This window comes from Lemur catta, chromosome 15, assembly GCF_020740605.2.
Source record: "Lemur catta isolate mLemCat1 chromosome 15, mLemCat1.pri, whole genome shotgun sequence".
Classification (NCBI taxonomy): domain Eukaryota; kingdom Metazoa; phylum Chordata; class Mammalia; order Primates; family Lemuridae; genus Lemur; species Lemur catta.
The window spans coordinates 53,001,457-53,029,080 of NC_059142.1; the positions used below are offsets into that span (position 1 = coordinate 53,001,457).

The following is a 27,624-nucleotide window of genomic DNA, read 5'->3' on the forward strand; positions in this document are numbered from 1 at the left end:
GCATGGCCTGCAGGCCTCCGCATTGGTTGGGCTCTGGAAGCTAATTACCCTGAGTTGCAGCAGAGGGTAGCAGGCCTGAAGGTGAGGGCATGGGAGGCAGAGCCCAGAGGCCCAGAAGAGACCTGGCTCCCAGCCCCCACAAGGATGCCCACAAGGACAAGAAGACCCCAACCCCAAGGGGTAGACCGAGGGTCACTCCCACACACACCGAGGGCAGTCAAACCACTGGAGCGAGATAGAAACTCAGGCCAGGTGCACACTGCCTGCAAGCAGCCAAGAATCCTACATGACCGGTCAGCTCCAGATCCACGTGGGGCACCTGGCACACCCACCCCCGCCCCGATGCCTGGCATGCTTGACCTGGAAACAGCATCTAGGAAACTCTTAGAATGGAGAGCCACATCAGGGGCGGTCCTAGAACACATGGCTAACGCAGAGTTTGCAGAGCTGGACACCTCTGGTCCCCTGCCCTTGCAATCTCTCGGGGCAGTAAAGTGCTGTAAAAAGGGACAGAAGTTGAGGTCAAGGGAAGCCTCGAGGCCATGCAATTAGGGAGCTGAGATCCCCCAGGGAAAGTAGCTTCAGGAAAGGGTGAGATGGCAGAATCCTCTCCTCACAAAATCCAGTAATTTGCCATCTGTCAGCTCTGACCCCAGGTTTCTGGAGTGGCTGCTTTCTTTCTCTGAAAAAAGAAAAATGGGGGTTCTCAGGTGCGTCTCCCTGGGGAGGCTGCCCACAGGAGGGGAAACTAGGGGAGACAGAAAGACAGTCCCTTTCACCTATGAGACAGGTATTACCTGCAAACCAAGTTTGGTGATCAAGACTTTGCCAGCCCAAGCCTGGTCCCAGGCCCACGGTGGGCCTTGCTGGGCGCAGTGGCTGCCAAGCTCTCCCGGGCTTCATTAACCAGGACCTGGAGGGCTTGGAGTTGCTCCCTCTTGCTCGTGGAGGCTGAGCAGCTGTGTGTGGCAAGCAATCACCAGGCCAACAGACACCTACACTTCAGGGAGAAGCCTGGGCGCTCTGGGTGGACCTGGCCCCCCAGGCTGGGGGTCGGGGCTCCGGGGTTTGCTTCTCAGCTCCCTTGGGAACTGGTCTGGGGGCTTGGGCAAGATCCTTTACTTTTCAGGGTTTCGGTTCCTCCATCTGTCAAAAGGGGAACAGCGTCTTGCTCTTGCCTGATCCTGTCTCTTGGGCCAGGGACGCAGATGGGTGCGTTTGGGGAGAGAGGATAAAGTTCTTGAGAAAGTGAAAGGGGTCTGTTGAAAGGCCGCCCGCCGGTGGGGGGAGTTGAATGAGAAGAATGAGGGGGACAGAGCAGAGGCCGTGGAGGTGAGGGGGGGGCGGGGGTGCGGTGCCAGGGAGGACAGAGGAGCCATTATGCGGACTGGAACCGGGGCCAGAGGGCTCTGCCCTTCGCCTTCCTCCCACTGGGCCTCCCAGAGCGGGAGGGGGGCTGGCCCCCAGGCTGCGGTGGAGCCCAGCGGGCGGCCCGTCTCCCCTCGCCAACTCAGTTCCCAGCCAGCCCCGCCCCCGCCCGCCTCGCGGACTCCAGGGGCTCCAGTCTGGGGCCCCCGGGGGAAAAAGGGGGGCCGCGTGCCAGGCGGGCTTAATCGCCACCACGAACTCACACAGACAGGTCTTCCCTTCCCCGTGCCTCAGTTTCTCCCCTTTAGGCTCTAAGGCTTTTCAGGCCAGATGGAAATATCCTTCCGAGCGGGGGCGGGGGGCAGAGGGCGCAGCAGCCCGGCGGGTTTCCGCAGCCAGCCCCCCGCAGGGCTGAGATCTCCGGGGCACAGGCTCGGCCTCCCGTCTTCCAGGCGCCAAAGCCCGGACCTGGACCCTAGCCCTCTCTGGGAGGAGAAGAGGGAAAGAAGGAAGAGGAGCGGAGGGGCGGGCGGATCTGGCCTCGGGCTCCCGCGCTGAGCCCCCTCTTCTCGCCGGGGCTCGAGTTCCCGCAGCGCGTGACCGCGTCACTGCGGCTACCGCGCTGCCCTCCCCCGCCGGCGCCGGATTCCTGAGGATGGGGGTGGGGATGCGGTGGGAGGCCCGGAGGTGCGGGACCCGACCTCCGCCGCCCCGCTGGGAGTGGGGGGATGACGCCCCTGCTCCCTCCCCTCCTCGCGTTCCTGTTTCTCGACCCTTGAGCTCGTCGCTGAGTCACCTTCCCGGAACGCGCCCGGGACGCTCAGGACCCAGCCGGGGCTTCCCGGGGACTGCGCAGGGCGGAGGCGCACATCGCCGGACCGCGCGTGTCAGCCGCGCCCTCAGTCCAGCCCGGGGGCCCCGGGGGCCCGCCCGCCTGGCCCCCCAGAGTTGCGAAGCGGGGCCGAGCCGCCCCGGGCCTCCCGCGGAGAAGATACGCGGAGGCGTGCCCGAGTTCGGGGCGCCGCCCGGCTTACTGGTTCCGCGCTCCTCCCGGACCTGCCTCTTCTCCACTTTAAGAAGCGATAGAGAGAGGTGTGTGGGGTCGGGCGGGACAGGTGTGGGCGCTTGAGCCTCTGCTGCCAGGGCCTGGGCCCTCTCCGCCCCCTACACGGGCTTGGCTTTTTTCTAACTCTGGCCCTACCTGGTCAGGTCACCAAGTGGGCCTTGCCAACTTCTTCCTCCCAATCTCCGCAGTAACCCCGCAGGGACATAACTTGAGTTGGTCGCGGACACGTTCAGGTCACTTGACGTGATGTGTATATCACTCACACACTGACACACGCGTCCCCGCTGGCCTCGACTTAAGTGACAACTTCTGAGCGGGCTTGCTTCTTCTAGCTGAAGGGGGGCGGGGGTGCAGGGACACGCCCCCTTAATTGGCTCTCCAATCCCGACAGGGACCCTTAGCCCTGTCTACACCGGCAAGCCTCCTCGCCTGCTCCCTCCTCCCGGCGGCTTATCCCGGCTCGAAGCCCCCGTTCCAGTCGCCTGCTTTGCCCGGTGCGGCGTGCCAGCCTCGGGCTTGGTGGCTCGGTGGCCGAGCTGCCGCGTCAGGGAGTTAAAAATAACCCTCCGCTGGAGAGTGGGCGAGGGAAAAAGAGAAGCCGCAGGAGGCCCCCGAGGCGCCCCGGCCCGGAGGAGGGTCACCGGGAGAAGTCCGGACCTCAGATTCCGCGAGGGAGGGGGCGAGGGGCGCCCATCCCAGGCGCGGACGTCGCGGGCAGTCCTGCGGCCGCACCGGGCGGCGAGGGGCGGCGTCGAGGTGAAGCCAAGCGTGAAGAGGAAGCCGAGGTGAAGCCGCGGGCGCCTGGCGCCCGCCCCGACGTCGGGCACTGAGACGGGTGCGCGCCGAGCCCGCGCTGCGCGCTCACCTCCGCGCGCCCGGGACTCCGCGCCCCGCCGCCCGCCCCCGCCACGGGCGCCGCCTTCTCGCCGGTCACCTGGCATGAGTGGCGGTGGCGCGCGGCCACGGCCCGGGACCCAGCCAAAAGGCTGCGCGTGGCCGAGCCGTGGGCTCGGGCGATGGAGGAGGCGGCTCGGAGAGGCCGCGCGGGCCCGGGCTGGAGCCGCGACCCGCACAGGTTCCACCCCCGCGAGGCGGAGCGTGGCCGGGCCGGCGCCCAGGCTCAGTGCCCTCCCCGCGCCACCGCGCTGGGCTGTGAAGTTGAGCGAAAAGTTTGAGGCCGGAAGGAGGGAGGCCAGGGAGTCAACGCCAGCCCGGCTCTCCCGTTGTCCCGCAGACGCGGGGCAGAGCCTGGGACGAGCCGCGTCCCAGGGAACGGCGATGGCGCCTCCCCAGCAAACCGGACCGACTGGGTAGGGCGGTCCGTCCTGCCCTCTCGTCGCTTGCGGCTTCTCGGCAGCCCCCCTTCGCGGGGCTCTGGGGAACTGGGCCGCGCACCGCGCGGCCTTCGCACTCACTTGTCTCTCGTGCGAGGACAGGCCGCGTCTGGTGTCGGGCTCCAGCTCGGCGCTCACGCCCCGGGGCGCTGCTCCCACGAGCGCGGCGCGCGTCCCGGGGGACCGGGCCCTTGGAGGGGCACGCGACGGCTCCGGCCACTCTGGTGTTCGGGGCAGGGGACACAGCGATCCGGGTCGCGATGTCCGCTCAAGTTCTGGGATTTTTACGCGACCGGGCTCCCCTCTCCCTGGCAGCCCCGCGAGGTGAGGAGCTAGTCCGTCGGAGGGAGCCACGGGCTCTGACTCATGCCTCGGCCGGAACCCGGGCCTCAGAGAGGAAAGCCTCCCAGGAGGACACCCTTCTCCTGGGGGTGGGGTTCAGTCCCATGACAGGGGCGCCCTTGGTGGCATCGGACCTCGGCTCTCTGGACCTCCCGGAAAACTAGGTCCCAGACCCACGGACTTGCCCGATGCAGGAGCGCGCGGCTCCTCGCGCGTGGTCCCAGGATCTGGCTGATCGCCCCCGCCTGTCCTGGACTCCGTCAGCGCGGTCTCTTCCTCTCCATAGATCCGGCCGCCGCAGGGAATGACGCGGGTGCCCCCACTGCCCCGGCTCCGGGCGGGGAGGGTGAGCCCCACAGCCGGCCCCGCGACGCCCGCCTGGGCAGCACCGATAAGGAGCTCAAGGCAGGAGCCGCAGCCACGGGCAGCGCCCTGACCGCGCCGGGGACTCCCAGGGAGCGGGAGCCGCGGGTCGCGGTTATGGATCCAGGTTTGTGAGGGCCCTGCTGGGAAGGGCTGCAGGGGGATCCCTGGCCAGGAACGAGGGAACGCTCGCCGGGACGACAGAGAGGGTGGGGACGCTCGAGAAACACTCCGCCACGAGGCCAGAAGCCGCTGGGCCCGAGCACAGGCAGGGGGTGTCAGGGGCGCCCCCACCCCGGAGCGCTCCGTCCGGCCTATTCCTCTGGCCACGTTCTGTCGGGTCAATTACCCGGGTGTTGCAGGCACGTTCCCACTCCAGGGCCCCTGTCGCTGTCCTCAGCCCCCTAGTGGCCGGTTGGGGACGCGGCCTTTTTGGGTTTGTTTTCCCAGCGGGCGGCCCCGGGCGCCTGCTCCCGCGGCCCTGCCGCGTGCTGGTGCTGCTGAACCCGCGTGGCGGCAAGGGCAAGGCCCTGCAACTCTTCCGGAGCCACGTGCAGCCCCTTCTAGCGGAGGCCGAAATCTCCTTCATGCTGACGCTCACCGGTGAGTGTCGCCCGGAGGCGGTTGGGGAGCATACCCTGCCAGGGGACCCCAGCCTTAATAGCTGCGTCTCCTGGCAGAGCGGCAGAACCACGCGCGGGAGCTGGTGCGGTCGGAGGAGCTGGGCCGCTGGGACGCCCTGGTGATCATGTCTGGAGACGGGCTGATGCATGAGGTGAGGCCTGCACCGTGAGGCTGGCCGGGGCTTGGCGCCATCCTTTCCAGGCTGAGGCCACACTGCCCCAACAGGTGGTGAATGGACTCATGGAGCGGCCTGACTGGGAGACTGCCATCCAGAAGCCTCTGTGTAGCCTCCCAGCGGGCTCTGCCAACGCACTGGCAGCTTCCTTGAACCATTATGCCGGGTGAGATCCCAGGGCCAGAGTGGGCCTTCCATTCCCTCTTCTGCCTCAGTCCTGGGGCCCCCTCCTTGTGCCCCCAGCTGGCTGCCTCCACCTGCTCCATCTGTCACGGTTCATTCCAGCTCCCTAGGGACCACATGTGGCTTTGCCTGTCCCAGGAGGAGGAAGGGGAGGATGCATGGGGGCTCCTGCCCTGCCCTATCTGACCTTTTCCCCTGCAGCTATGAGCAGGTTACTAATGAAGACCTCCTGACCAACTGCACACTGCTGCTGTGCCGCCGGCTACTGTCACCCATGAACCTGCTGTCACTGCACACGGCCTCCGGGCAGCGCCTCTTCTCTGTGCTCAGCTTGGCCTGGGGCTTCATTGCTGACGTGGACCTGGAGAGTGAGAGGTATCGGCGTCTAGGGGCGATGCGCTTCACCGTGGGCACCTTCCTGCGCCTGGCCGCCCTGCGCATCTACCGGGGCCGACTGGCCTACCTCCCCATAGGAAGAGCCACCTCCAAGACACCCACCTCCCCTGCTCTGGTCCAGCAGGGCCCTGTGGATGTGCACCTAGTGCCCCTGGAGGAGCCAGTGCCCTCTCACTGGACGGTGGTGCCCGACCAGGACTTTGTGCTGGTGCTGGCACTGCTGCACTCGCACCTGGGCAGCGAGATGTTTGCAGCACCCATGGGCCGCTGTGCGGCTGGCGTTATGCATCTGTTCTATGTGCGGGCAGGCGTGTCCCGGGCTGCACTGCTGCGCCTCTTCCTGGCCATGGAGAAAGGCAGGCACATGGAGTACAACTGCCCCCACTTGGTGTATGTACCTGTGGTCGCCTTCCGCCTGGAGCCCATGGATAGAAGGGGTGTGTTTGCAGTGGATGGGGAGTTGATGGTCAGTGAGGCTGTTCAGGGCCAGGTGCACCCAAATTACTTACAGGTGGTCAGTGGTGCCATGGAGCCCCCGTCAGGCCAGGAGCCCCAGCAGACACCACCTCCGGAAGAGCCCCGTGACCCCTTGGGCCTTGCTGTGCCTTAGCCTTTTACTTGGTCTACACAGAGCCCAGGACCCTTCCTCTTTCCCTCAGGACTGGAGGGCCTGTGCATAGCTCATGTGGGGTGGAGGGGGACTCTTCTGGAGAAGGGTGGGAAGGTGGAGGCTTTGGGAGCCCAGCTGGCTGGGCCCAGCTGCCTGTGGAAGGTACTCCCATTTTGTTCCGAGACCGCCACACCATGAACTAAATCAAATAAAGTGACATTCCCAGCCAGCTGGTCCTGTCCTGGGGATTGGGGAGGGACAGTGGTCTTGCTCCAGCCGGGACTGCAGAATGTAATGTTAATGACAGCCAGTGGTACCCCCAGGCATAGCCATTTTGGTGGTAGGCCCAGAACCAGAGCTTGTGCAGCTTCTTGTGCTACGTGTGGGACTGCCACATTGACAAGTACACACCTTCAGCCTGAAGAAGTCTCAGAGCTTGGCCAACTACCTGACCACACACAGGGTAAGACTGAGGTTCCGAGCTGGTATGTCTTCTGTAGAGCCACGTGGCCAGCTAGTCTCAGCAAATCTGGATGGAGCCCCATGTGGATTTAACAGGCAAACAATGAGTTAAGGGCATTAGAAGATCGTCGAAAAGCAAGAGATTTTAGAAGTCAAAATGGCAAGCAAGTGTTCCTTTTTTAAGAGGAATCTTTTTATCCCCCTCGTGAGGGGATTAGAGTTCCCCAGGCTCAATCAGCTGTTTCTGCCTGTCCTCACCTGTCCTTGTAGAGACGAGTGCCAGGCAGGAATTAAAAAGCAGCAGCAGGGAGGGGCAGACACCAGTCTCACAAAGTGGGCAACCATTTGGCTTAAAGCCCAGGAGGGTGACACCTGCTTACCGCCAGGTGCTATGGCATCAGCTCCCCCAGAGTCTGGAAGGAGCTGAACTGGTCAATCTGGCCTCTGGGGAGCACAGCTGCTGGGAGGCAGACATGCTATGAGGTGGCTCTCGAGGAATAAATACACCACCAGCCAGGAAGAGGCAAGAAGACTGACCCTAGGACAGGAAACACAAAGGCATTCAAGCAGGCTGGGTGGGGGAAGGTGCTGTCTGCAGTGGTCCCCCATCTGGCCAGGGAAGCCAGGACCCACGGCCACACACCTTCCCTGGCAGCAGGGGTGCTCCAGAGAGGAAGGAAGGCAACAGAGCCCAGATGAATGGCAGAGGCAGGTTTAATGGTGTCACCTTGTCTTGTTAATGAGCCAACCAAAAAAAAAAAAAAAATGCAAGTAAAAAAATTTAATCACACAGCACTTTATACAGTATTGTAAGCAACAGGCATTCACATCTCCACATGAACGATGCACTGGGAAGCACAGCCCCGCCAGTCACTCCAGGTGTTGCTCAAACAAGATACCGACTCTGGGCTCCGAAGGCCGCCGCGTGTGGTCGGCTCCATCCTCGTCCTCCCTGCAGCTCTGCGGCTCGGTGTCATGGCACAGCAGTGTGGAGCCCACTTAAGGCTGACAAGACGCATCATGCTTTGGCTTTTTTTGTTTTTTTGTCTTTTTTTCTAATAAGAGTTAATATCTTTGTTTTTGAGACTTTTTTCCAACCTTAAATATTACATACATACACCAAAAATTACATAGCTGCAATGTGCTCAACAGCATCCTCTTAACCTGGAGCTTCACATTATCAAAAGCTTAGAAAACTTGTAAACCTCTGGGCCTGTCCTCTGGGCAGCAGGAGAGCCCCGCCAGCAGCCACCCCCTCTGGATTGAACCTGCAGTTTGTAAGCAAAGGGCTGACAGGAGGCCACGCTCTAGTGCAAGAGGGCTGCTCGCTCTGTGTTCAGTGAGCTGCACGCCACGTCCCAGTGTGGCCATGTGGTGGAGCAGAGGCCCTAGCACTTGCCCTGGCCTTGTGTTGCTGCTCCTGCCTTCTCGGGCCAGAGACGAGGCTGAACAGGGAGCAGACACCTGCTGCAGCCCACACAGGCAGGGCCTGAAAGCCAGAGCTGCCGATGTCCCCAGCAGCCTGACAGGAAGAACAAGGCACCTACAGCCCTTCCCGGCAGCTCCCTGGTCCTCAACTCCATGTGTGAGAGCCACCACCTCTCCTGGGTGTCACCCTGCACCTACCCTCTTCCCAGCCCTCTCTTAGCAAGTTCAACAGGCCTGAGGGCTAGAATGTGGTAAACAGGCCAGCGTAGAGCCGGGAGTCAGTGACAGCAGCTACAACTCCCAAAGGACAGTGTCGCTGGGGCAATAGGGAGGATCTGGTGGTGGTGGCAGCGGGAGGGTCTGGGACACGGGGAGGCTAAAATTGAACTGAAGGGGTTAACAGGGACCAGGGGAATTATTGGAGCAACCCACACTTCATGCAAGGCCACCTGCAGGGCACCTGGCCCAAAGAGAGCTCAGCATCAGGCCCTAGAATACCCACCTCTGACCTGAGAAGGGGACAGCAAGGGAGCAAGTGCCAGGACATTCTGTCTGGGGTGACAAGTGTAAAATCAGCAACAGGGGTCTGATTTTCTTCGACACAGGGGATCCGCCTATTGAAAGATCGCTTCGGAATAGAAATGGCAGCATCTCAAGACACTTCTTGCACTTCAGCATCAAACTCACCTTGGGGACAAGAGGGTAGTGAGGGGCTTGCATGGGGGGGATGGGAGGGATGGGAAGAGGGGAGATTCCAGGAGGGAGTGAGCAGGCAGCAGCTGGCCTCTCCCACTGTGATGCTCCTTCCTCAAGGGCTGGCGGCTACTTGTCCTCTGTGCTCTCAGGCATGCCCGCCTCTAGCAGGGCAGCCCGGAACTGCGTCAGGACACCCCGGATGCTCTTGATGAAACCCTTAGAAAGCGGGAAGAGGGGGAAGCCGATGTCAGGGTAGCCACTCTTCTCAGGCAAGAAGCTCCGGTAGCTCTTTCTCCGCTTCTTTGGTTTGACACTGGGTGGTACCGATGCGTCTGCCGCAGTCTCCGAAGTCTGGTCCGTGTGGTCCCTGCTGGCTGAGGCTGGGCCCTGGGCACCGCCCTCTGAGTCTGAGCCCTGGGAGGCCTCTCCAGGGGCCAGCCCTCCATCCTCAGGTTCTTGTCTGCTGGAGTCTGAGAGCTCGGCTGCAGCTGGTGGCTCCGGTGAGCTGCTAGTCTTGGGGACCCCATTGGGCAGTGCCTGGGTTCTCTCCAGCAAGGTGTGGGTTTCCAGCCAGGACTCGATGCGGTTCACCAGCCGCCAGCCACCGGTGCTGAAATGCTGCCGTATCTCCTGCTCGAAGACCTCGGGGGGCCGCCGCACCAGCTGGGTCATGGACTGCACCACGCGGATCAGCGCCATCTCGTTGTAGCAGCGACTGTTCTCATAGCCTTCCTGCAGGCCCCGGTCGCTGTCGAAGCCGGCTTCGTTGTAGTATGGTTCATTCACCAGGATCAGACCTGCGGGGGAGGGACGCCTTTCCTCAGTGGGTGGGAGAAGCCCATGGGACAGGCCTGCCCTCGAACCCCCACAGGGCAGCCGGTCACTGTGCCCTGCGGTGGCCTTCCCTGTCACCACCCCCACCCCAGCCCAACAGTACCTTGGATGGAGATGAGCACCTGGAGAAGGCTGGACTTGCTCGTCCACCTCTCTGTCCCCTGCAACACACACACACACACACACACACACACATGGCACCGTCAGCGCTGTCCCAGACAGCCCTCACTCCCGCTGGCTCTCCCTGCATCCTGACTGGGGGCCGGTGCCGTGCTCACCTTTCCAATCCAGGTGCCCAGCAGGCTGACGCACACCTTCCCATTGTCATAGAGGTTGGGGTTCAGGCGGCCACTGCACTGGGAGAGGTAGCAAAAGTGGGGGGGCACAGCTGGGTAGATGTTGGGGAGCTGGATGTCAAACAGGTAGAGGCCGTCCTCATAAGGGGTTCGAGTGGGGCCCTTGATGAGAGCTGAGAAGAGGTCCTAGAGAAGGGAAGGAGGGTTGAGGTTTGGGGTGGGGTGGGGGCTCCTACACCTGGTATCTGGCTTTGCTCTTCTCCAGGGCACCATGCGGATCACGCGGGAGAACATCTGGGACCCCTGACATGGCCAGCAATGAGAAGCTGAGTGCACATCTCTCTGTGCAGACCCTCTCTGCATCTTTGAACCCTGGCATAAGGGGGCTTTTCCAAACTGGTTTGTATCTTACCAGGTTTTTTCCCTCATAAATCATTACTTTAAGGTTGTATTTCTCTGAATACCTGCTCTGACCCCTACCCCTACCCCACAAAAGACAGGCAACAATAAGCAGTTAGAAACTGAAAGAAAGTTCCAGGGTGGCGAGGCTGCACTTGCTTTTGAGAGGCTGGGAAGGGGGATGGTCTCATAACCAGAGGACAGTGGGGTCTGAACCCAGGGGAAATGTTGGGAGACCACCAGAGAACTCAGGTCACTGAGTCCTGAGAGTCGACGCAGACATCTGGAACCTGTGTGGCAGTGGAAACTGAAACAGCCAGGGCAGGGCACCAGCCGGGGCCAGGAATCCTCCTGCGTGTGTCCTCTGCGGGCTGCCCTGGGAGCCTCAAGACAATGCACCACTCTCCTTCCCAAGTGAGATTTGAAAAAACAGCAACAAAACAAGATATGCTGTTCCCTTGTCCCCCCAACAGAGCTGAGATAGGCTGGAGTTTTCAAAAGGAATTTTACTAACACCCAAGGAAAGCGTTACTAAGAACCTCAAGCAGCACCAGCCCCTCCCTGCCCTGCTCTGGAGCTTGGCCCTGTGGGCCCATCTGAACAGCTCCCTCCTCTCTGTGGCTCTCAGGACCCCTGCTCTTTCTCTGCTCCTTCCTTCTGGGACAGGGCCGGGGCTGGGGCCTCAGACTCAGGGTAAGTGTCTAGCACAGTACATGGCTCACAGCAGAGGCCCAGAAAGGGTTTGCTGAGTAAGTGGCAGGCCATTGCTGGACACCACGGAGGTGCCCACACTGCCTCAAGTCAACGTGACTCTGCTGGGCCCCGTCCACGAATGGGGAGTGGGAAAATGAATGTAACGTGGCCACATGCACGATACTATTCTCTATGTAAAAAGGAACAAACTAGATCATCACGAATCAACACAGGTTGGTCTCAAGAATGACCCTGTTAAGCAAAGAAAGCAAATTACAAATGATGTGTACAATGACATGCCACCTGTGTTAACAAATATACAAAATACTATGTGCTTATGGCGATACAGGAGAACGTAAAAATGTGAGAAAACACTGTTCATCTGGAAGGAGATCTGCCAAACTTCTAACAAGTCAGGAGCTCTGGGAGTGGGAAGAGGCCCAGGTTCTGGGGGAAAGGGAAGTAAGAAATAAGGGTCGGGAAAAGGCAACTTTAGCTCTTTTTGTAATCATCTTCTTCTTTTTGAAGAGACAGGATCTCACTCTGTCACTCGGGATGGATTGCAGTGGCCAGACCATAGCTCACTGCAGCTTCAAACTCCTGCGCTCACACAATCTTCCTGCCTCAGCCTCTAGTTGTGCGCCACCACACCCAGCTAATTTTTGTGTTTTTTGTAGAGACAGAGTCTCGCTATGTTGCCCAGGCTGGTCTCAAACTCCTGGCCTCAAGCCATCCTCTTGCCTCAGCCTTCCAAAGTACTAGGATTACCGGCATGAGCCACCTCACCCAGCCTCCTTCTGTAATGTTCTAATTTTTCAAAAAGTAGAGTAGACTCTACGATTCTACTACTAGTAATATCATTAAGTCCAAATTAACTTTAAAAAGGAGGGAAGAAGGAACGAGCTATCTGGTCTGGACACACGTGCGGGGCTCCTGCCAGCCCTGTGGGCCATGTGGCTGCTCGGCTCTGAGCCAGCCCCTCACCGGACTGAGCCTGTGACCACACCTGTAAAAGGTGGGCGGTGTCTCGGGCACTGGGTGCCCACACAGCACATCTATATCTGCCCATGCCAAGCCCACACCAGCCTACTTGCCATTCTGTCCTCAAAAGTCTTAACCATGATGCCATCAGGCAGCGAGGTAGCCAGCAGCGCCATCTCCTTCCGCACTGTGCTGAAGAACTTCTTGGCTTCTGGAGGCTGGAACTCAATTTTCTTAAAAGAGTGATTTGCTAGAGGGAGAAAGAGAGCAGTCAGTCCCTAACAGAGAGGCCCTGGGAGCTCCATCTGCAAACCTGGCCCGGAGGGAGCAGCTGCTCGACGTGCGCCCCAGACAGGAGCACAGACCCACGGGCTTCCCACCCACTGCTCCCGGCCTCAGGAACATGACCACACCAGGGAACTGGTGTTGCCCGGGTGGCAGCAGGGGCCGGGGGCAATAACAATCTGGTCCCAGATCTAGTAACACAAACAGGAGCTCGAGCAGGCAGGGAAGGTGACGACCAGGTGAGGGGTGACTCACAAGGTGCAAACTCCAGCACTGAGAAGACCTCGCCCTTGGCGCTAGTGAAGGTGACGCCGGGCTTGCCACCACACTGCTGGCAGAGCACCGGGGTCTCGCTGGGCCATTCGGCCTTCACAGGTGACTGCCCCTCAGGCTTGTCCTCCTTACGCTCTGCATCTGGCATTGCCTCCATCTTCTCTTCCTCTGCGATGGCCACATTGTCCAGGGTCTTCTTGAGGTTTTCCTGCAGCTTCTTGATGTCATCTAGAAACTTCTTCTCCCGAGTCGGCTTTTCTGGCTCCACTGTGGGGGAGGTGGGCGAGCCCGTCAGCAGCTGCTCCACAGTCATGTTCTTGAGGCTCTCCAGGATCTTGATGGCCTCTTTCAACTCCCGGAAGCTTTTGGGGGGCCCATCCTTGCCAGCCTTCTCCATCAGCCCAGCCATGGGGGTGGCCATGGCCACAGCACCTTGGACAGCGGCTGTGGCAGCTTCTTCGCTGATCACCACCCCTTTATCTTCCTCGGGGGCTGGCGGCTGCTCAGCAGGTGGGATGGGGGGCTCCTCTATCTTGGGGTGCTCGTCCTCCACCAGCCCATTGTCCGTCTCCCAGCTGTCACTATCATCTTCCCACTCATCTGAGGACGCCCCACTGGTGCTGCCTTCTACTGAATCGTAGTCCGACTCCTCGATCTCAGACTCGATGTTGTACAAGTGCTGGGGGCAAAAGGGAAGCTCGAGGGTAATTCAGACCGGAAGTCACCTCTCCACTTCACTGCTGGTGGTGACTGGGCTCCCTGAGGAGGCAATCCCATTCCCCTCTTCCCCCTCCTGCTCTGGACTTTGCAGATTCAGCCTCCTTGTGCTAGCTAGTCCCTAGGTTTCTGGAAGAGGTCTTTCTCACGTCCTACCCCCAGCAGGACCCAAAGCCCCAGCCAATAGCTTGTTTCAGCCTCCCGTCCCCCTATGCATGTGGCCAGCATCTGCCCAATGGGCTGAGGGGAAACCTTGGCAAACCCAGCCCTACCCCTAGAGGACTCAGATCCGCACAGCCTATGTGGGTCTGCACTGGGAGCTGGGAACTCATGTAGGAGGGAGAGGAGTGGGAGAGCTGGCCCGTGTCATCCCTGCTGCCTTCCCTGGAATGGCCGTTGAGATGATGGGGCGAGCCCTTCCCTCCCCCGCCCCTGTGTGGGCACCAGGAGGAGGGCTGGGCCATGTGGATTGGCTCAAATCAGGCAGGAAGAGAACAGGAACCAGAACAGCCCTCTTGCTCAGAACCCCACAGCAGGGGCTGGACCCGGGCCAGTTCTCTTCTCTTCCTTATCTGGTAGAGGTTTCCTAGAAACGGTGGTGGGCAAGTCTTTATCTCCTTTTAGGAAAAAACTTGCATTTTCTTAGCACAGTGAGCTGAGAATCCAGAAAAATCCTGGAGTCTTGTGAAAATCTACAGGTACCTGGCAACTGATGAGGAAGGGCTGCCAGGGAGGTGAGACTGGTGGGCCAACGATGGGCTGCCCCCACCCCTTACCTCGGGGCTCTGCAGAGTACCCGCCCTTCCTCTAGGCTTTCTCAGAGACGAGCCCAGCTTCAGGCTCTCAGGAGCAGGACACAGGCCACAGCCCGGCCCAGGTGCCACATCACAAGCCGAGTGGCTGGGGTCTTGCTCGAGTCTCACCTGAGGCAGGATGATGGTCTTTGAGTTGTCAGCCCACACCACCTCCACCTTGCTGCTGACGTCCACGCGGGCCACCTGGCCTACTGATGGCTGCTGGGCAAAGGGGAGAGAGTCAGGGGGCGGCTCTCCAGGAGGGGCCTCCCTAATCCCCCTCCTACCTGCAGCATTCTGACTTCTCGGGGCTTCCTGCCTTGATACTTTTGTTCCTACTCGTCTCCTGCCTGGAATCAGTCCTGACCCCCACCCAATGTTCCCACCAGCCTCTCCTGCTCTGCAGCACTTGACGTCATGCTCACAGAGCTTAAATGGAGGAACTCAGCTCCTCTGGGAAATGTAACCTGCGGGGGCTCAGGAAGTCTCATCCCCGCAAGGAGACAGGTAGAAGAGTCCTCCTACAGATGCTAGGGCTGAGCACCAACTCTCCCCTGGGCAGCTGCCCTCCTGGGGACGCTGGGCCCACAAGACTTTCAGGTCTTGCCTCCTGGAGCCACCTGGTGGCATGGTCAGGGACCACAGCTGTAGCACAGGACATGAGGTCTGTACCTCACCCTCCTGGTGAGGAGCCCCGTCCTCAGCATTGCCAATGCGGATCACGATGTCAGTTGTGCGGAACCGAAAGTCAGGGTGGTCGGCAATGTCGTAAACACTCACGTCCTCCTCCTCGCCGATCAGCTGTGGCACAGGATGGGCTGTCATGAGCCAGGGGCCCCACACCCACCCCTAGAGCCCAGCAAGAAGGAAGCAGCAGGAGCTGCACGCACCTCCACGTCATCCCCACTCGGCCGCAGCTTGAACCACTTCACCATGCAGGTACGGCCGATGTGGTCCCCAGACTGCACCACTCCGTAGACAGCAGGGTCCGGGCAGCTCTGGACTAGGGAACCAGAGGCAGGGACACGACCAGCTGAGGCGTCCTGGTGGAGCCTGCCTGCCACCCACATCTCAAACCACAGCAGGGCACAGAACACAAACCTTCCCTGGCTTGGCCGGTGGAGGCCAGAACAGGCCTCGCCCAGTCATGGAAATGGCAAGACCCCTTCAAAGGGGCAGTCTCCGTCCTGACCTCATCTTAGCTCTGACCCCAAGACCGCTGCCCATTCTTCCCAAGCCCCTCCAAATGGCTCCCGTCAGCAACAGCCCCGCTGGCTGCCCTTCTGGAGCCAGCACTACCTCGCTTATCTACCACGAAGTCTCCGGGGCAGAACTCGTTGTTGTCCAGGTGGTGCACAGGAAAGAGGTCGTTGGAGCGGATGTTGCATTCCACGGAGCCATCCTGCCACATCACGTCGGCTGAGGTCATTGTGGTCACCACCTCCACCGCCACCCTGCCAGGTGCAGGCCAGTGAGCCAGGCTGTGCAAAAATGCTTCCCCAGGAAAAGGGCAGATCATCTTTCTGCCCCTTCACCTCCCTGTGGGTTTGGTAACCTGAAACTCCTAATCCCAGGTCTGCAGGATGAGAATTTTTGATGCACGTAAGGCTCACCTATAGTTCCAATGCTGTGCATTCTCCTCTGAGAACAGGACCCATTTGGGAGTACTCAGGCCAGTGTGGTCCCCAAAGCCAGGCTCAAGGCTGTTGCTACCATCCCACCCTCTGCACCACTCCCAGCCTACTCCGGGTACCGTATGTCGTCTCACATGGGCACCCCGAGCTGCTGCAAGGCTAGCAGATGGCGTGTCTGAGTGTGTGCACACATGTGTACCCAGGGAACGGGCTCTGCTTGGTTTCACACTGTGTGGGGAGGCATGCTCTAAGTTTACCTGTCCCCTGGCTTGAAGTCACGAGTGATTTTATTCTTCTTCCTCTTGTGTTTTCGCTTTAAGTTCTTGATGGACAAGGGGATGCTCTTTTTGCGACTTGTGCCGCTGCCACTCTGGGAGGACGTGGTGGAGCTGGCAGAGGAGGTCACTGAGCTGGTGTCATCTGTGTCGTCGGCGGCCTCGTCATCTGCATCCTGCTCTGCTGAGTGCAGCCTGTCGTCTCCACCGTCCTTCAGCAAAAAGGGGGGCAGCTGCTCACCAGCCTCATGGGGCTCCTCGGGGCCCTCATCCTGCATCTCCACGGGGCTGGCAGACCCCTCAGGTGTCTCCTCGGGGCTGGCGGACCCTGTTTCGCTCTTGACTTTAGCTTCTTCTTTCTTGTCTGGGTCCTCCATGGAATGGTCCCTGGAACGCTGGGTGTCTGGGGAGCATGACATGATCCGCACAACCTGCTTCTTCAACAGGCGCTTCACCTGCAAGGGAGGAGCAGGGGGAACAGGGCTATGGAGGGCAGCAGCCTGGCTGGCCCCGCCCCAGTGTCTTGGTCTGGGAGGACGACAGCTATACACACCTGAGTGGCCAGCAAAGGTCATCAGGGCTGCCCCCCAAGGCCTAAAGCACAGACTGTCCTTCCTCGCCATGAAAATGGCTCAAGGCCAGTTCCTCAAATGCCCACCAACCCCCAACCCCAAGGACATACCTTCTTGGCCATAGAGCCCTCCCCCTGGGCGCAGTTTTTTTCTGGACATTCCCAGGCAATCTTGGCCGGCTCTACCTTGGCTGGGAAGACATACAGACAGCGTTCCCCAAGCTGCCGCTGAGCATGGTCAAAGCATCCGAGACGCTTCACCCTGCAGGGGAGAAGCGGGGGTGGGCAGGACCGGACTTCTGAGAGGCCAGCAGTGCTCTCAGTCCTCCCCGTGCATCTGTGCAGGGCCCACAGAGCTGCCCCAGGCATGCCCCTGAGGTTTCTGGCACTGGGGGCATGCTCACCTGCCTAGGTTTTCCTGGGTGATGACAGAGGGTGGGGGGCTGACGCTGTCCGTGCCCCCTGGACAGAAACTCTTGGTAATCCATGTGACTTTCAGCTCCACAACCTGCACCTGGGTATGGCAGGTGGGACGTGCCAGTCAGGGCAGGCTCTGACGGCACCTCTTTAGCCAGCTGCACAGAGCAGGCTCTGACTGTAACCCCAGGGGTCAGTCGGGGCCACTCTCCCGCCTTGCTCAGCCTGTGTAAGTTAGGCTGGGGGCGGACATCTGTCTATCGGTCACTTTGTGACTGCAGCCTGGGTTCCCTTTATCCTCAAGGCCAGAGTCCAACTGCTGAGGAGCAGGGCTTAACCCACAGAGCAGGTGAGAAAGGGGCAGCAGCTCAGCTCCAGGCATGGAGGTCAAAGACCTGTCTCCCCGCCCCGGTCCCTACCTCTTCCACCACGACTCGGAACTTGCTCTTGGTGCTGAGCACGGGCTTGACACCCGACAGCCACTGGACACTGGAGAAGATCTTGGCGGGGCCGATGAGCACCTGGCCCGGGTAGAAGCCGTAGGAATCATCAAAGAAGAGACCCTGCAGGATTTGGCAAGTCAAGTCCCATGAGTGGTTAGCCTCTTTGGGTGACAAGTGTTCTCTGTGCCTGCCCCCTGCCTCCCCACCTGTGGAAACCTCCATACTCCCTAAAACAAATTCTACAGCTCGAGAGTGGCACTTCCCAAACCAAGGTGTGTACAAACCACCCAACAATCTTGTTAAAATGCAGATTATGACTCCTGTGTTTTTAACAGGCTCCCACGCAGTATGAATGTGTGAATGCCGTCGGTCAGGGGGCCACGGTCTGAGGAATAAAGCTCTAGAGGGCACTGGTCCCTCAACCTGTTGGATCATGCACCTCCTGTGTATTTACTTATTTACCAGTCGTGCCCATGTACTACTGCACTGATACAGTGCAGTGTATCTCAGGCACTTAAGTAGGCACTTAGGACAGAAAAATGGAGATGCAAATAAAAGTTCTAATACTTTCTGCCTGCACCCAAACTTTTAGACCCTCTGGTGCACACTTGCCCCCTTTTTAGGAAACCACTTTGTTTAGCCGGGGCCAGCCACTAGCTCTTTGCTAAGTCATCCTTCCTCCTGCGCAGCCAGAGGGCTGAGCACCAAGCGGATAGCGCCCGCCCCCAAGCAGCTGGCCTGGGCAGAGCACACCCACCGAGTCGCTGATGTGTGGGCAGACGTCGTAGAGCTTGGCACCATCTTCTGTGTTCATGGAGCACCTGAAACAGTGAACAGAGGCTTGGTCTCCAGCAGGGGGCACAATGAGCATCAAACAGTAGTGATTCAGAGGTGCCAATGCGTCCACATGCCCTATAACAGCACAGTTCATCTTCTGCCAACAACTCAGCCTCTGAGATGGTACAAGAAACTCTTTCTACAACGAATGGGACCCGGAGTAGCATCTGAGTGCTCACCATCATTAAAGCATCTAAAGTAAAGCATCAGTCCCTAGCAGATATCCTAAATGAAAATGTTTCTCCCCAGAAACTGAACAAGAGAATTAGGCCACAGCAGATAAGAAGACCAGCACAGGGTCAGGCCCTGAGACACAAGGCCCCGAATGCCTGCAACATCTGTCACTGCCTTCAATCAAACCTGTCATCACAGGCCCCGGGAGAAAACACTCTCCTCCTGTCCTCTTTCCAGTAAGCTGCCCTTCCCAAGCTGATGGCTCCTTCGTGGCGAGATGTCTACCTGGCACCATTGGATAGCTTCAGGATGATCTGGTTCTTCAAGTCGTAGACCTTCCCCAGCCAGCAGTCATAGGCAATGTAGTCCCCATACATGAAGGGCTGCAGACCAAGGGAACAAGCACAGAGAGAGAGAGAGAGAGAGAGAGAGAGAGCAGACAATGTTGATGCTTAGGGCACAAACTCCTCTTCGTCCCCCCCTCCCCCCACCGAGACAGGGACGAAGGATCTAGACAGCTTATTGTCTGGACTGGTTGGCTCCTAGATCTCAGTAACTGCTGCAGCAGGCCTCCCCCTGAGTTCTAGGCTGCACCCCAACTCCCCCTCCCAGTGAGGAGGAAGTGGTGTGGCGGGGGCTACCTGGTGGGGCTGGGGAGGCCTGACAACACCCATGGACACAGGACACTGGGCGAGAGTGTGCTACAGAAGTGGCAGGCAGAGGAGACAGGCACACAGTTGGGAGGTAACTGTGGACAAATACGTGCTTTGAGTAAATACATAAATATACTGAGGACATCAAGAGCCACATTTCTCATTGTTGGAGAAACACAGAGACGAGGAAGGAAAGAGCTGAGGGGCTGAAGTGGAACTGGAGGTATCAGGATGAACTCACATATTTTTAATACATAGAATAGGTGCTGATGCATTTAGATGTGTGTACATGCATACATGTATGCTTATTTTTCAGTGCTGTCTTAAAAGGGCCTAGTAGCAATTAGCACACCTAGCATACAGATCTTAGTTTTCCTTCCTCTGAAAGGAACTAGGCTCCTTGGAGAAATGGCTGATTGTAGGGCCAGGTCTGAAAAAATACAAGATGAACTCAGAACACCTCATGCCAGAAAGTAGGAAAATGCTTTAAAAAAAAAAAAAAGAAAGAAATATGGGGCCATTTGAAAAGGACACAAAAGTCAGCTTGAAAGGGCTCCCATTGGCCAAATCTGGGATCATTTAAGCAATAGAATAATGGTAGTGGCTGGGCGCGGTGGCTCACGCCTGTAATCCTAGCACTCTGGGAGGCCGAGGTGGGAGCCCAGGAATTGGAGGCTGCAGCGAGCTATGATGATGCTGTTGCACTCTTCCTGGGGTGACACAGTGAGACTTTGTCTCAAACAAAAGGAAACTGAACCCCCCCTCCTTACTCCCCTGCTATATATTAACAACAACAACAAAAAAAGGCGGCCGGGCGCGGTGACTCATGCCTGTAATCCTAGCCCTCTGGGAGGCCGAGGCGGGTGGATCGCTTGAGCTCAGGAGTTCGAGTCCAGCCTGAGCAACAGTGAGACCCCGTCTCTACTAAAAATAGAAAGAAATTATCTGGCCAACTAAAAAAATATATATATATAAAAATTAGCCGGGCATGGTGGCGCATGCCTGTAGTCCCAGCTACTCAGGAGGCTGAGGCAGTAGGATTGCTTAAGCCCAGGAGTTTGAGGTTGCTGTGAGCTAGGCTGACGCCACGGCACTCACTCTAGCCCGGGCAACAGAGTGAGACTCTGTCTCAAAAAAAAACAAGAAGAAAAGAAGAGGAAAAAAAAAAAGGAAATTTTAAAGGAGAAAGGAAAATAGGTAAAGACAACCACACCAGCAACCTATGCTGAGGCTGGAGGAGAGGGCGTGTCATGAACTCATGTCTAAATAGCTCACTTGCACGCAACAGCGAGGCTACAAGGAGCCAGCTGGCCACTAGCTTTGCTGTCTGACCTGGGGAGGCTGTGTTTGCAAGAGCACAGAGGAGGGGTGCGGCTCAGAGGTTGTGCTGCTGAGAGAACCTGAGCGCCCAGACAGGACTGTCAGAAGACAGGGCAGCTTACCCAGATGTGCTGGAGGTCCTTGCTGTTGACGGGGTAGATGATGCAGTTGGTGCCGATGAGCTTGACGGCGCAGTCAATGTTGACGTCTATCACGGTGCCACACTGGCTGTCCTAGGGGAAGGAGGAGGCATCCAGGCCGAGCAGGTGCAGCAGCCCTGGCCACCAGGGGAGACCCAGCCCAGACAAGCCCAAGGTGGCCTCCCACCAGAGCCTGCCAGCTCTCTCACTGCAGAGTGCAAGGTAAGCAGGCTCAAGTCCCCAAAGTGGCTGCCCTGAGGTCCAGGGCCGGGGTGGGGACAAAGGACTCACAGTGGATCGCATGTGCCGGACCACATCCCGGGGCACCACGGAACGGTCCTCTAGTTTTAGCTGTAGAAAAAAAAAAATGAGCGTGAGAGAATCGACTCTGAAGCTGCCACAGGATACACTTTCCTTCCAACTTCTTCTGAAGTGTAATATCCACACTGCTAAGCACACAAATCCTAAGGATTCGGCTGGAAGCGTTTTCACAGACTGCACACACCTCGAACCAGCACCCAGACCCAGAGACGAAACGTGTTCCGCCCACAAGCCTCCTGGTGTCCCCTCCAGTCACTATCTCCCCACCAAAGGCAAGCCCTGGGCTTGCTGTAGGTAATCGAGACCACGCTGAGCAGTGTGGTTAAATGACAGATCACACAAGGCCTTGCTTTAATTAAGGATTTAATAACCCGTTCTACAGAGAGCAAACACTTTGCTATGAGTTAAATCCTTTTCTATCTTCTGCAAGTGCCTGCCCTCTGACCTAGCTGATCGGTACTGAGAAGAGGTAGGCTGGGGGAGGGGCAGGACACCGGGCTTTGGTGGGTCACCCTGAAGCCCGCTATCACCGGACACCATGTTCTAATCTCGGTCATCCTCCTGACCAGCTGTAGCCTGCTCCTTATCTACCTCGCTGCGGAGCGCTGCGGGCTGCTGAGTGAGTCTCAGGGCAGCTGGCTTTCAGAGCCTGGCCAAGCACCTGACCCGGCCCTCCACCAACACCCAGCAGAGGCTGCCACCTCCTGCTGCAGATCCCCCTCCAACAGCCAGACAGGGCGCGGCTCTCTGCCAGCCCAGCCTGTCTCCTTTTTCGCAGGGCAGGTCCTCTGTGGCTCCTCACTGAGCCATGGCAATGGGTGGGTCTCTATGTCTGCTCACCTCCATGACCCCGAATGGGGCTGGAAGAGCTGTTCCATACAACACCCACTGGACATGCCTCAGCAGTGTCCTCTCTCAACCCCTGGGCACTGAAGGGTCACCACCAGGGAAGGAGAACCAAAGGGCTGAAAAAGGAAGATGCTGGTTCAAGGTTGCGGAAAGTTTGGCAACGGCTAAAGCAAACTCTGCTATGAGGATGCATAACTGACCATCAACCAGCAGTGGAGACATTCCCAGAGGGCATGAGCCGAAAGCCCAGAGGACCATGAGCCCAGTTGTAAAATTCAGGGTTCTTGAGTCAGATACTCAGAAAGCTCAGGCAAACCACTCCTTGTCTACTTGCATAATAAGGTGGGGTGACAGCAGCCATCTCAGAGTGGCTGGGACAGGATGAATAAGGCAACGAGAGCACAGACATCCTCATGGGGCAGGGCACACAGTAACAGCTGGCTGTGATCACTGCCCCTGCGAGGTGCAGGTTGAAGACCCCCAAAAGGCTAGGCTCTCCCCCCACCTCTGCTCCAAGCGCAGGGGCCCATGAGGGGTGTGCTGGCGAGAGGATGCCACTTTTCTGACTCAAAGAACAGTCTATGCTGTAACTCTCTATGCCCAAATATCCACTCTGGGACATGGTGTTTTTGTGCTTCCCCCCCAACCCCACCCATCTCAAAGCCCTGCTCCCATTTTAGACTCCAGAAAGCCACAACTGCGGGTCTTTCTAAGTTGCCACAGAAACCAGAGGCTGCAGTGCTGGGAAACCCAATAGGAGAGGGACCCTGCCATGTGGAGTATGAGTGCTGCCTCGCTGCTCAGGGGTCCCTGAGAAGAGACTCAAGATGGGAGTCTGCGTCCCCTGTGGCCTTTGCATCGGTGCTTAAGGGGGCAGCACAGACACAGACCTAAATCAAGCTCTTTGACGGGACGCTCTGTCCGGCCTAACCGTACCCCTGCGGGAACAGACGACATAGAGGCTCCAGCTCTGAGGCTGGCAGGGCAGGCGTGTCCAGTCCCAGGAGAGGAGGCTATACAGCAAGCACCGTCCTCTCCCTGCAGCTCTCGGGAAAAAGTGATTCCACTTCTCTGGGAAGCTGCCTTCAGGGAGCTCTTGTAACCTCTCCATGACAAGGAACTACATTTCTCCAAAGCCTCGACAGTGCTGGGAGCGGAGTGGGAGTGACAGGGAGAAGGAAGGGGTCAGAGGCTACCGGGGTGGCTACACTCCCTTCCCTTGGGAATTCCAGAAACCCAGACAAAGGTGTCTGGCAGGGCTCAGGATGACCTGGAGGCTCTCCACTGTCTTTCACGGCTTTCCCTCCTAAGTCCCTACGTCCCACCCGTCCTGGGCGCCGCCTTTCTCCAAATAAGCCCGTACTCTCCCACGCATGCCCTCTGCCGAGCAGGTCCTCCCAAGTGCCCGCCTTTCCTCTCTGTGCCCTGCATGTGCTGCCTGCTTCATGGAGCCTTTCAGCCGTTCAGCATCACCATTCCAGAGGGAGCTGCTGTGCTCCTGGGGAACTCCAGAGCTCTGGAGTCCCCTGCCTCACAGTAACAGCGCAACCGGGAACTTGCTACCTGTCAGTCTGCTTTCTAAGCACTTTACACGTTTTCACCTGTGAGATGCCCCAACACTCTATAAAGTATTATTACTGTCATTCCCATTTACAGACAAGTAAACTAAGACACAGAGAAAATAAGTAACTTGTGCAAGGTCACAAAGCTTATAAGTAGTGGAGCTGGGACTCGAACTCAGAAGTTTGGCTCCAGAGTAAATTCTCTTAACCACATAAAAAGCTCATCCCTCCCCCAGAGATAGGAACAGAGTAAAAGACATTTCTGCCAAGTTCACACATTCTATAATCAAAACTGATTGTTCTCCTGGTTATAAAAGTAATAAACCCTCTCTTCATTCCTGGGGCACATGTAAGCCGGTTGTGGTGGCCCTGACTGCAGATGTTTTCGGGGCCCTGAGCACCTGCTTGTCCCCCTCTCCCTTCCTCCCCCCAAAGATCAAGTACCCCAATCACAGGTGCCAGGTGGCCCTGCGAAGGCAGACGCTAGAGGATGCTGTGCCCGCTCTAGAAAGCACCAGGTCCTAATCTAGAACTATCTCTACTGTTAAGGTGGGCCCTGAGTATAGTTTTTAAAAAACTGTTCCTAGGAAGGAATGTGAGGTGGAGGGACAGATAGATTTCAGCTGTCCTTATAGGCTCTAAAATTCTGAACGACCTCAGAGTTGGCGAGCTATTTATTGTCTAACGTTTCTTGGACAGCTGTAGGTATCAGAGGTTTCTGAACAGAAAAAGGACAAGAAAGATAAGACACCAAAATGTTAACAGTGTCTCTACGCCAGGAGGGGTTTAAATGAACATGCATTACTTGGACACATGCACTAGGCATGCAGGGCTGTCTGGTGGAACCTCAAGACCCACGTCCTTTGTGGCCCCTCTGGAAACAAGAGCATCAGACGACACGACACGCCTGTCCTCTGTGAAGAGGGATCCTGGCCTGCGCTGTGGGAGGAGAGCCAGGCTTTAGATGCTTCTCTGGCTGAGAAACCCAACTCAGTTTTGGGGGGTGGGAATAGAGGAAACCTATTTCAGTAGAACTTTGCTGAAACCTAGGATCATGTTTTTTTAGTACTTCCTAAAGATTCAAAGATAGACAAGAATACAAACATAAATAAGGAATGTACATTGTCTTTAAAGATTTTATAAGACTCTAGCATAGAGATGGGGGGGCAGGCCCAGCTGCATTCATCCCTACTCTGCAAATGTTAATGCAATTTAGCGGCCTGAGAAGCTACTTGCACCAGATTGCAAGGTTTAATCTCAGCGTGGACTTCTGAAAAAGCTTTGGAAATCTTAGAATGAAATTGTCCCTAAAGTAGTGTTTTTTCAAACTGTGGGTTATGGAATCAATTTAATGGGTCATGGCCAACATTGGGGGGAAAGGGGGAAGAAAATGTCTAAGTACCATGTGGAGAAAACCTTTTCAGTTGCACATATAATACGTACGTGCCCTAGGTCACGATGTAAAATGTGTATCTTACTGTGGGTAACTGTCAAAAGCTGGAGAATCTTCACCCTACTGAAGTATCTGGCAGGTTCCATCACAGGGAAAGACATCATCTCTCACCAAACACAAGCAAGCAAACACACACAAAACCCAGGCCTGCACATTCACACTTAGGCATTTTTGGGGTGGGGAACTTTTAACTCTTTCTGACCTGACTTAAAATATCACTGAGTTGCTAGAACAGTGAAATTAGGAGTGGCAGAAAAATGGGGCCTCTCGCAAGAGCTGGGCTCCTCTTCTAGCTTCTTCCTAGGCCTGAGTTTCCAGTTCGGACTGGATTTGGGGACATGACTGGTCAGTGATTCCAGCGTGTGCCAATGTCAGGACTTTCTCAGAGCATTTGACCATCATGTGGCTGAGCCCCTGATAACCCAGCAATCAGCAGGCTGCCCACCTGAGGACAGAAGGTTTTACCAGCAAAGCACAAATGGCCAAAGGGCCTCACATGCTTGGGAGAGCGGGGGAGGACAGCAGAAATGGCTGGAAGTAAAAGAAAGGTTGGTGCCCCTAGCTAGAAAATTCTGTTAATCATGTGCTACCAGTTCAACAAAAGCTCTGCTAAGACTGAAGTCAGTCAATCCAATAGTTTTTGAGTGTTTTCTATACACTCAGGGTGAGACAAGAATACAAATATATAATTAAGAATGTGTATCGGCTTTCTAGAACTTACATTGAGATGAGGGAGGCAAAATGAAACTACACCTGTAAACATTTATCCACAAAGAAACGTGCTGCTGAGCTGGGCAGAGGGATGATGATTCCTGTTTGTGGACAGCAAGCTGGGGGCACGGGAGGAGCTGCACCGTAACTGCACAGCAGAGACACGACCAGACCGTCTCGCCCCCAGTACTCTCAATCCACCCCCCACCCCGGGGCAGTCGCTTCCTCAGGGACCCCTCTCTGATCTCTGCTCTCACACCACAGACTCGAGGCCTGCGATCAGGGCCAAGCCACGCAGCACAACTACACCACTGCTCGGAAACTGCAGCGGCAGCTCACCAGCTTGCTGGAATGGTCTGGAGGCACAGCCTGCCCGAGGGGACACAGACTGGGGACTGAGTCCAACTGCCTGCTAACTGAGGAGGAAGGACCAAGGAGCTGGGCCTGGCAGGAGCCCAGCGGGAGGCCCAGGCAGCAGGGCTGGTCTCTGCAGGTGCTGCAGTGTTTGATAAGCAGTAAGCGCACTGCACCCTCACCCAGGCTCTGGGCTTGTCAATCCTTAAAAACTGTAGCCTGGGCAGGAGAGCAAGACCGTGTCTCAAAACAACAAAAAAGACAAGAACAGCCCAGGACCCCTATGTTTGAAGGCAGGAGACAAATGGGCATCTTTAGAAGGCAGCCCCCTCCTCAAGAAGTATGAATAGAAGGTAGACAAGTGAATAGCAAGGTTCCACCCTCTGTTCCTGGCTGACTGCTCTGTTTACACACAACAGGCTGCTGTCCTGGGCTGCCCGGCACCCTGAGAGTAAGCAGGCGGTGGCCAACTGTCCAGCCATGGCGGGCTCACTGCCTGAATGCTGCCTTCCAGACACCCAGTATGTGTCTGATGCCATGTGAGTTCACGGAATGATGACCCAGGTGGTAATCATGGACCCAGCCTGACAGAGCTGGCACAATGAGGGGGAAGAACCCCATGTACTCTGCCTTTTCCAACTCCCAGGATCCTGAAAGGGAAGACACTGCTCTTGTTCTCACTCAACAGGAGGCTGGGTGGCCTGGAGGGTAAGTAAGCTGCCCAAGGTCACTGCTGTGCTAACCTGTCCTTCCTCATTTGACCTGTGTAGCCCTCCAGCACAGCCCTTGCTACCCCTGGGCAATTAGGGCAATGCTGCCACTCAAAGTGTGGTCCCTGGACCTGCAGCCCGGCATCTTCCCTGAGCTCACTGGAAATGCAGGCTCTCAGGCCCCGCTCAGACCTGCTGCCTGGGAATCTGCATGTTAACAAGGCTTCCAGGTGATCTGTGTACACATTAACAGAGCAGTGGCTCGCCCTCAGTGGGGTGAGCATCAGAGTGGGGGCGGGAGGCTGTTATGAGCCTACTGCAGGCTCACTGCTCAATCACAGTCCCCAGGGTGGATATTCTGAAAAGAGGCATTTTGAAAAAAGTTCCCAATGTGATTCTGATGCATATCCCCAAACCCTGGCTATTCTGATGGGCATTTTAAAGATAGCAAGGAAGGAGGAGAAGAAATAGCTAAAATATCCCTCTGAGCTGTTTCTGGGAAGATTCTAGTTTGAGGGAAACCCGTGTTGTGCTGTAGCTATGTTCTCTAGGAGAAGAGGGGCCCTGGAAGGGCTGTGTCTGAGTTCAGTGGGGCAGGGCTCTCAGCCATGGAGGACCCCACGTGCAAGAAACACAACCTCCCTGCACCGTCCAACCTCCGCTTGCTTCTCCAACACCCGCAGTTACTATTTCCAGGCAGATACAATGAATACATCTTAGGGTGCTGGCATCACTGGCACCACTGGCCTGGAGACCCGGGACTGACCAAAATGGCTCCTGGGGGTTGCTGTCACCTCTTGGTCAGATCATTAAGTCCTAAGAGCCTTGAGTGCCCACCCCTCCACTGGCATTTCTCCCAAAGTACACCAGTGACATGCAAC

General features: G+C 57.4%; 2 protein-coding genes across 4 annotated transcripts in view; one reads left to right on the forward strand and one right to left on the reverse strand.

The window, feature by feature from the left end:
- Positions 1-3,371: 3,371 nt before the first annotated feature.
- Positions 3,372-6,690, forward strand: SPHK1 (sphingosine kinase 1). Of its 2 annotated transcripts, none has more exons than XM_045525745.1 (6): positions 3,372-4,092; positions 4,397-4,600; positions 4,924-5,076; positions 5,154-5,248; positions 5,323-5,438; positions 5,657-6,690. In XM_045525745.1, exons 1-6 carry the CDS (start codon positions 4,029-4,031, stop codon positions 6,459-6,461), a joined length of 1,437 nt encoding a protein of 478 aa, XP_045381701.1. In that variant the 5' UTR covers positions 3,372-4,028; the 3' UTR covers positions 6,462-6,690. The 2 variants fall into 2 exon arrangements, with proteins under 2 accessions (XP_045381701.1, XP_045381702.1); XM_045525746.1 differs by having other exon boundaries at positions 3,378-3,744.
- Positions 6,691-7,619: 929 nt separating this feature from the next.
- Positions 7,620-27,624, reverse strand: part of UBE2O (ubiquitin conjugating enzyme E2 O) — a 53,446-nt gene continuing 33,441 nt past the window's right edge. The window contains exons 2-18 of one of the 2 annotated variants that reach the window (XM_045525749.1): positions 21,075-21,134; positions 20,766-20,876; positions 18,956-19,053; positions 18,417-18,480; positions 17,636-17,779; positions 17,204-17,313; positions 16,986-17,061; positions 16,211-16,683; positions 15,619-15,773; positions 15,210-15,322; positions 14,992-15,120; positions 14,449-14,538; positions 12,791-13,487; positions 12,364-12,500; positions 10,160-10,363; positions 9,985-10,042; positions 7,620-9,844 (exon numbers count right to left, since the gene is read on the reverse strand). In XM_045525749.1, the coding sequence (XP_045381705.1) occupies positions 9,174-9,844; positions 9,985-10,042; positions 10,160-10,363; positions 12,364-12,500; positions 12,791-13,487; positions 14,449-14,538; positions 14,992-15,120; positions 15,210-15,322; positions 15,619-15,773; positions 16,211-16,683; positions 16,986-17,061; positions 17,204-17,313; positions 17,636-17,779; positions 18,417-18,480; positions 18,956-19,053; positions 20,766-20,876; positions 21,075-21,134 (3,390 nt within the window). In that variant the 3' untranslated portion in view covers positions 7,620-9,173. Of the gene's footprint in view, positions 9,845-9,984; positions 10,043-10,159; positions 10,364-12,363; positions 12,501-12,790; positions 13,488-14,448; positions 14,539-14,991; positions 15,121-15,209; positions 15,323-15,618; positions 15,774-16,210; positions 16,684-16,910; positions 17,062-17,203; positions 17,314-17,635; positions 17,780-18,416; positions 18,481-18,955; positions 19,054-20,765; positions 20,877-21,074; positions 21,135-27,624 lie in introns of both variants that reach the window. The other variant, XM_045525748.1, reaches the window with a different exon arrangement.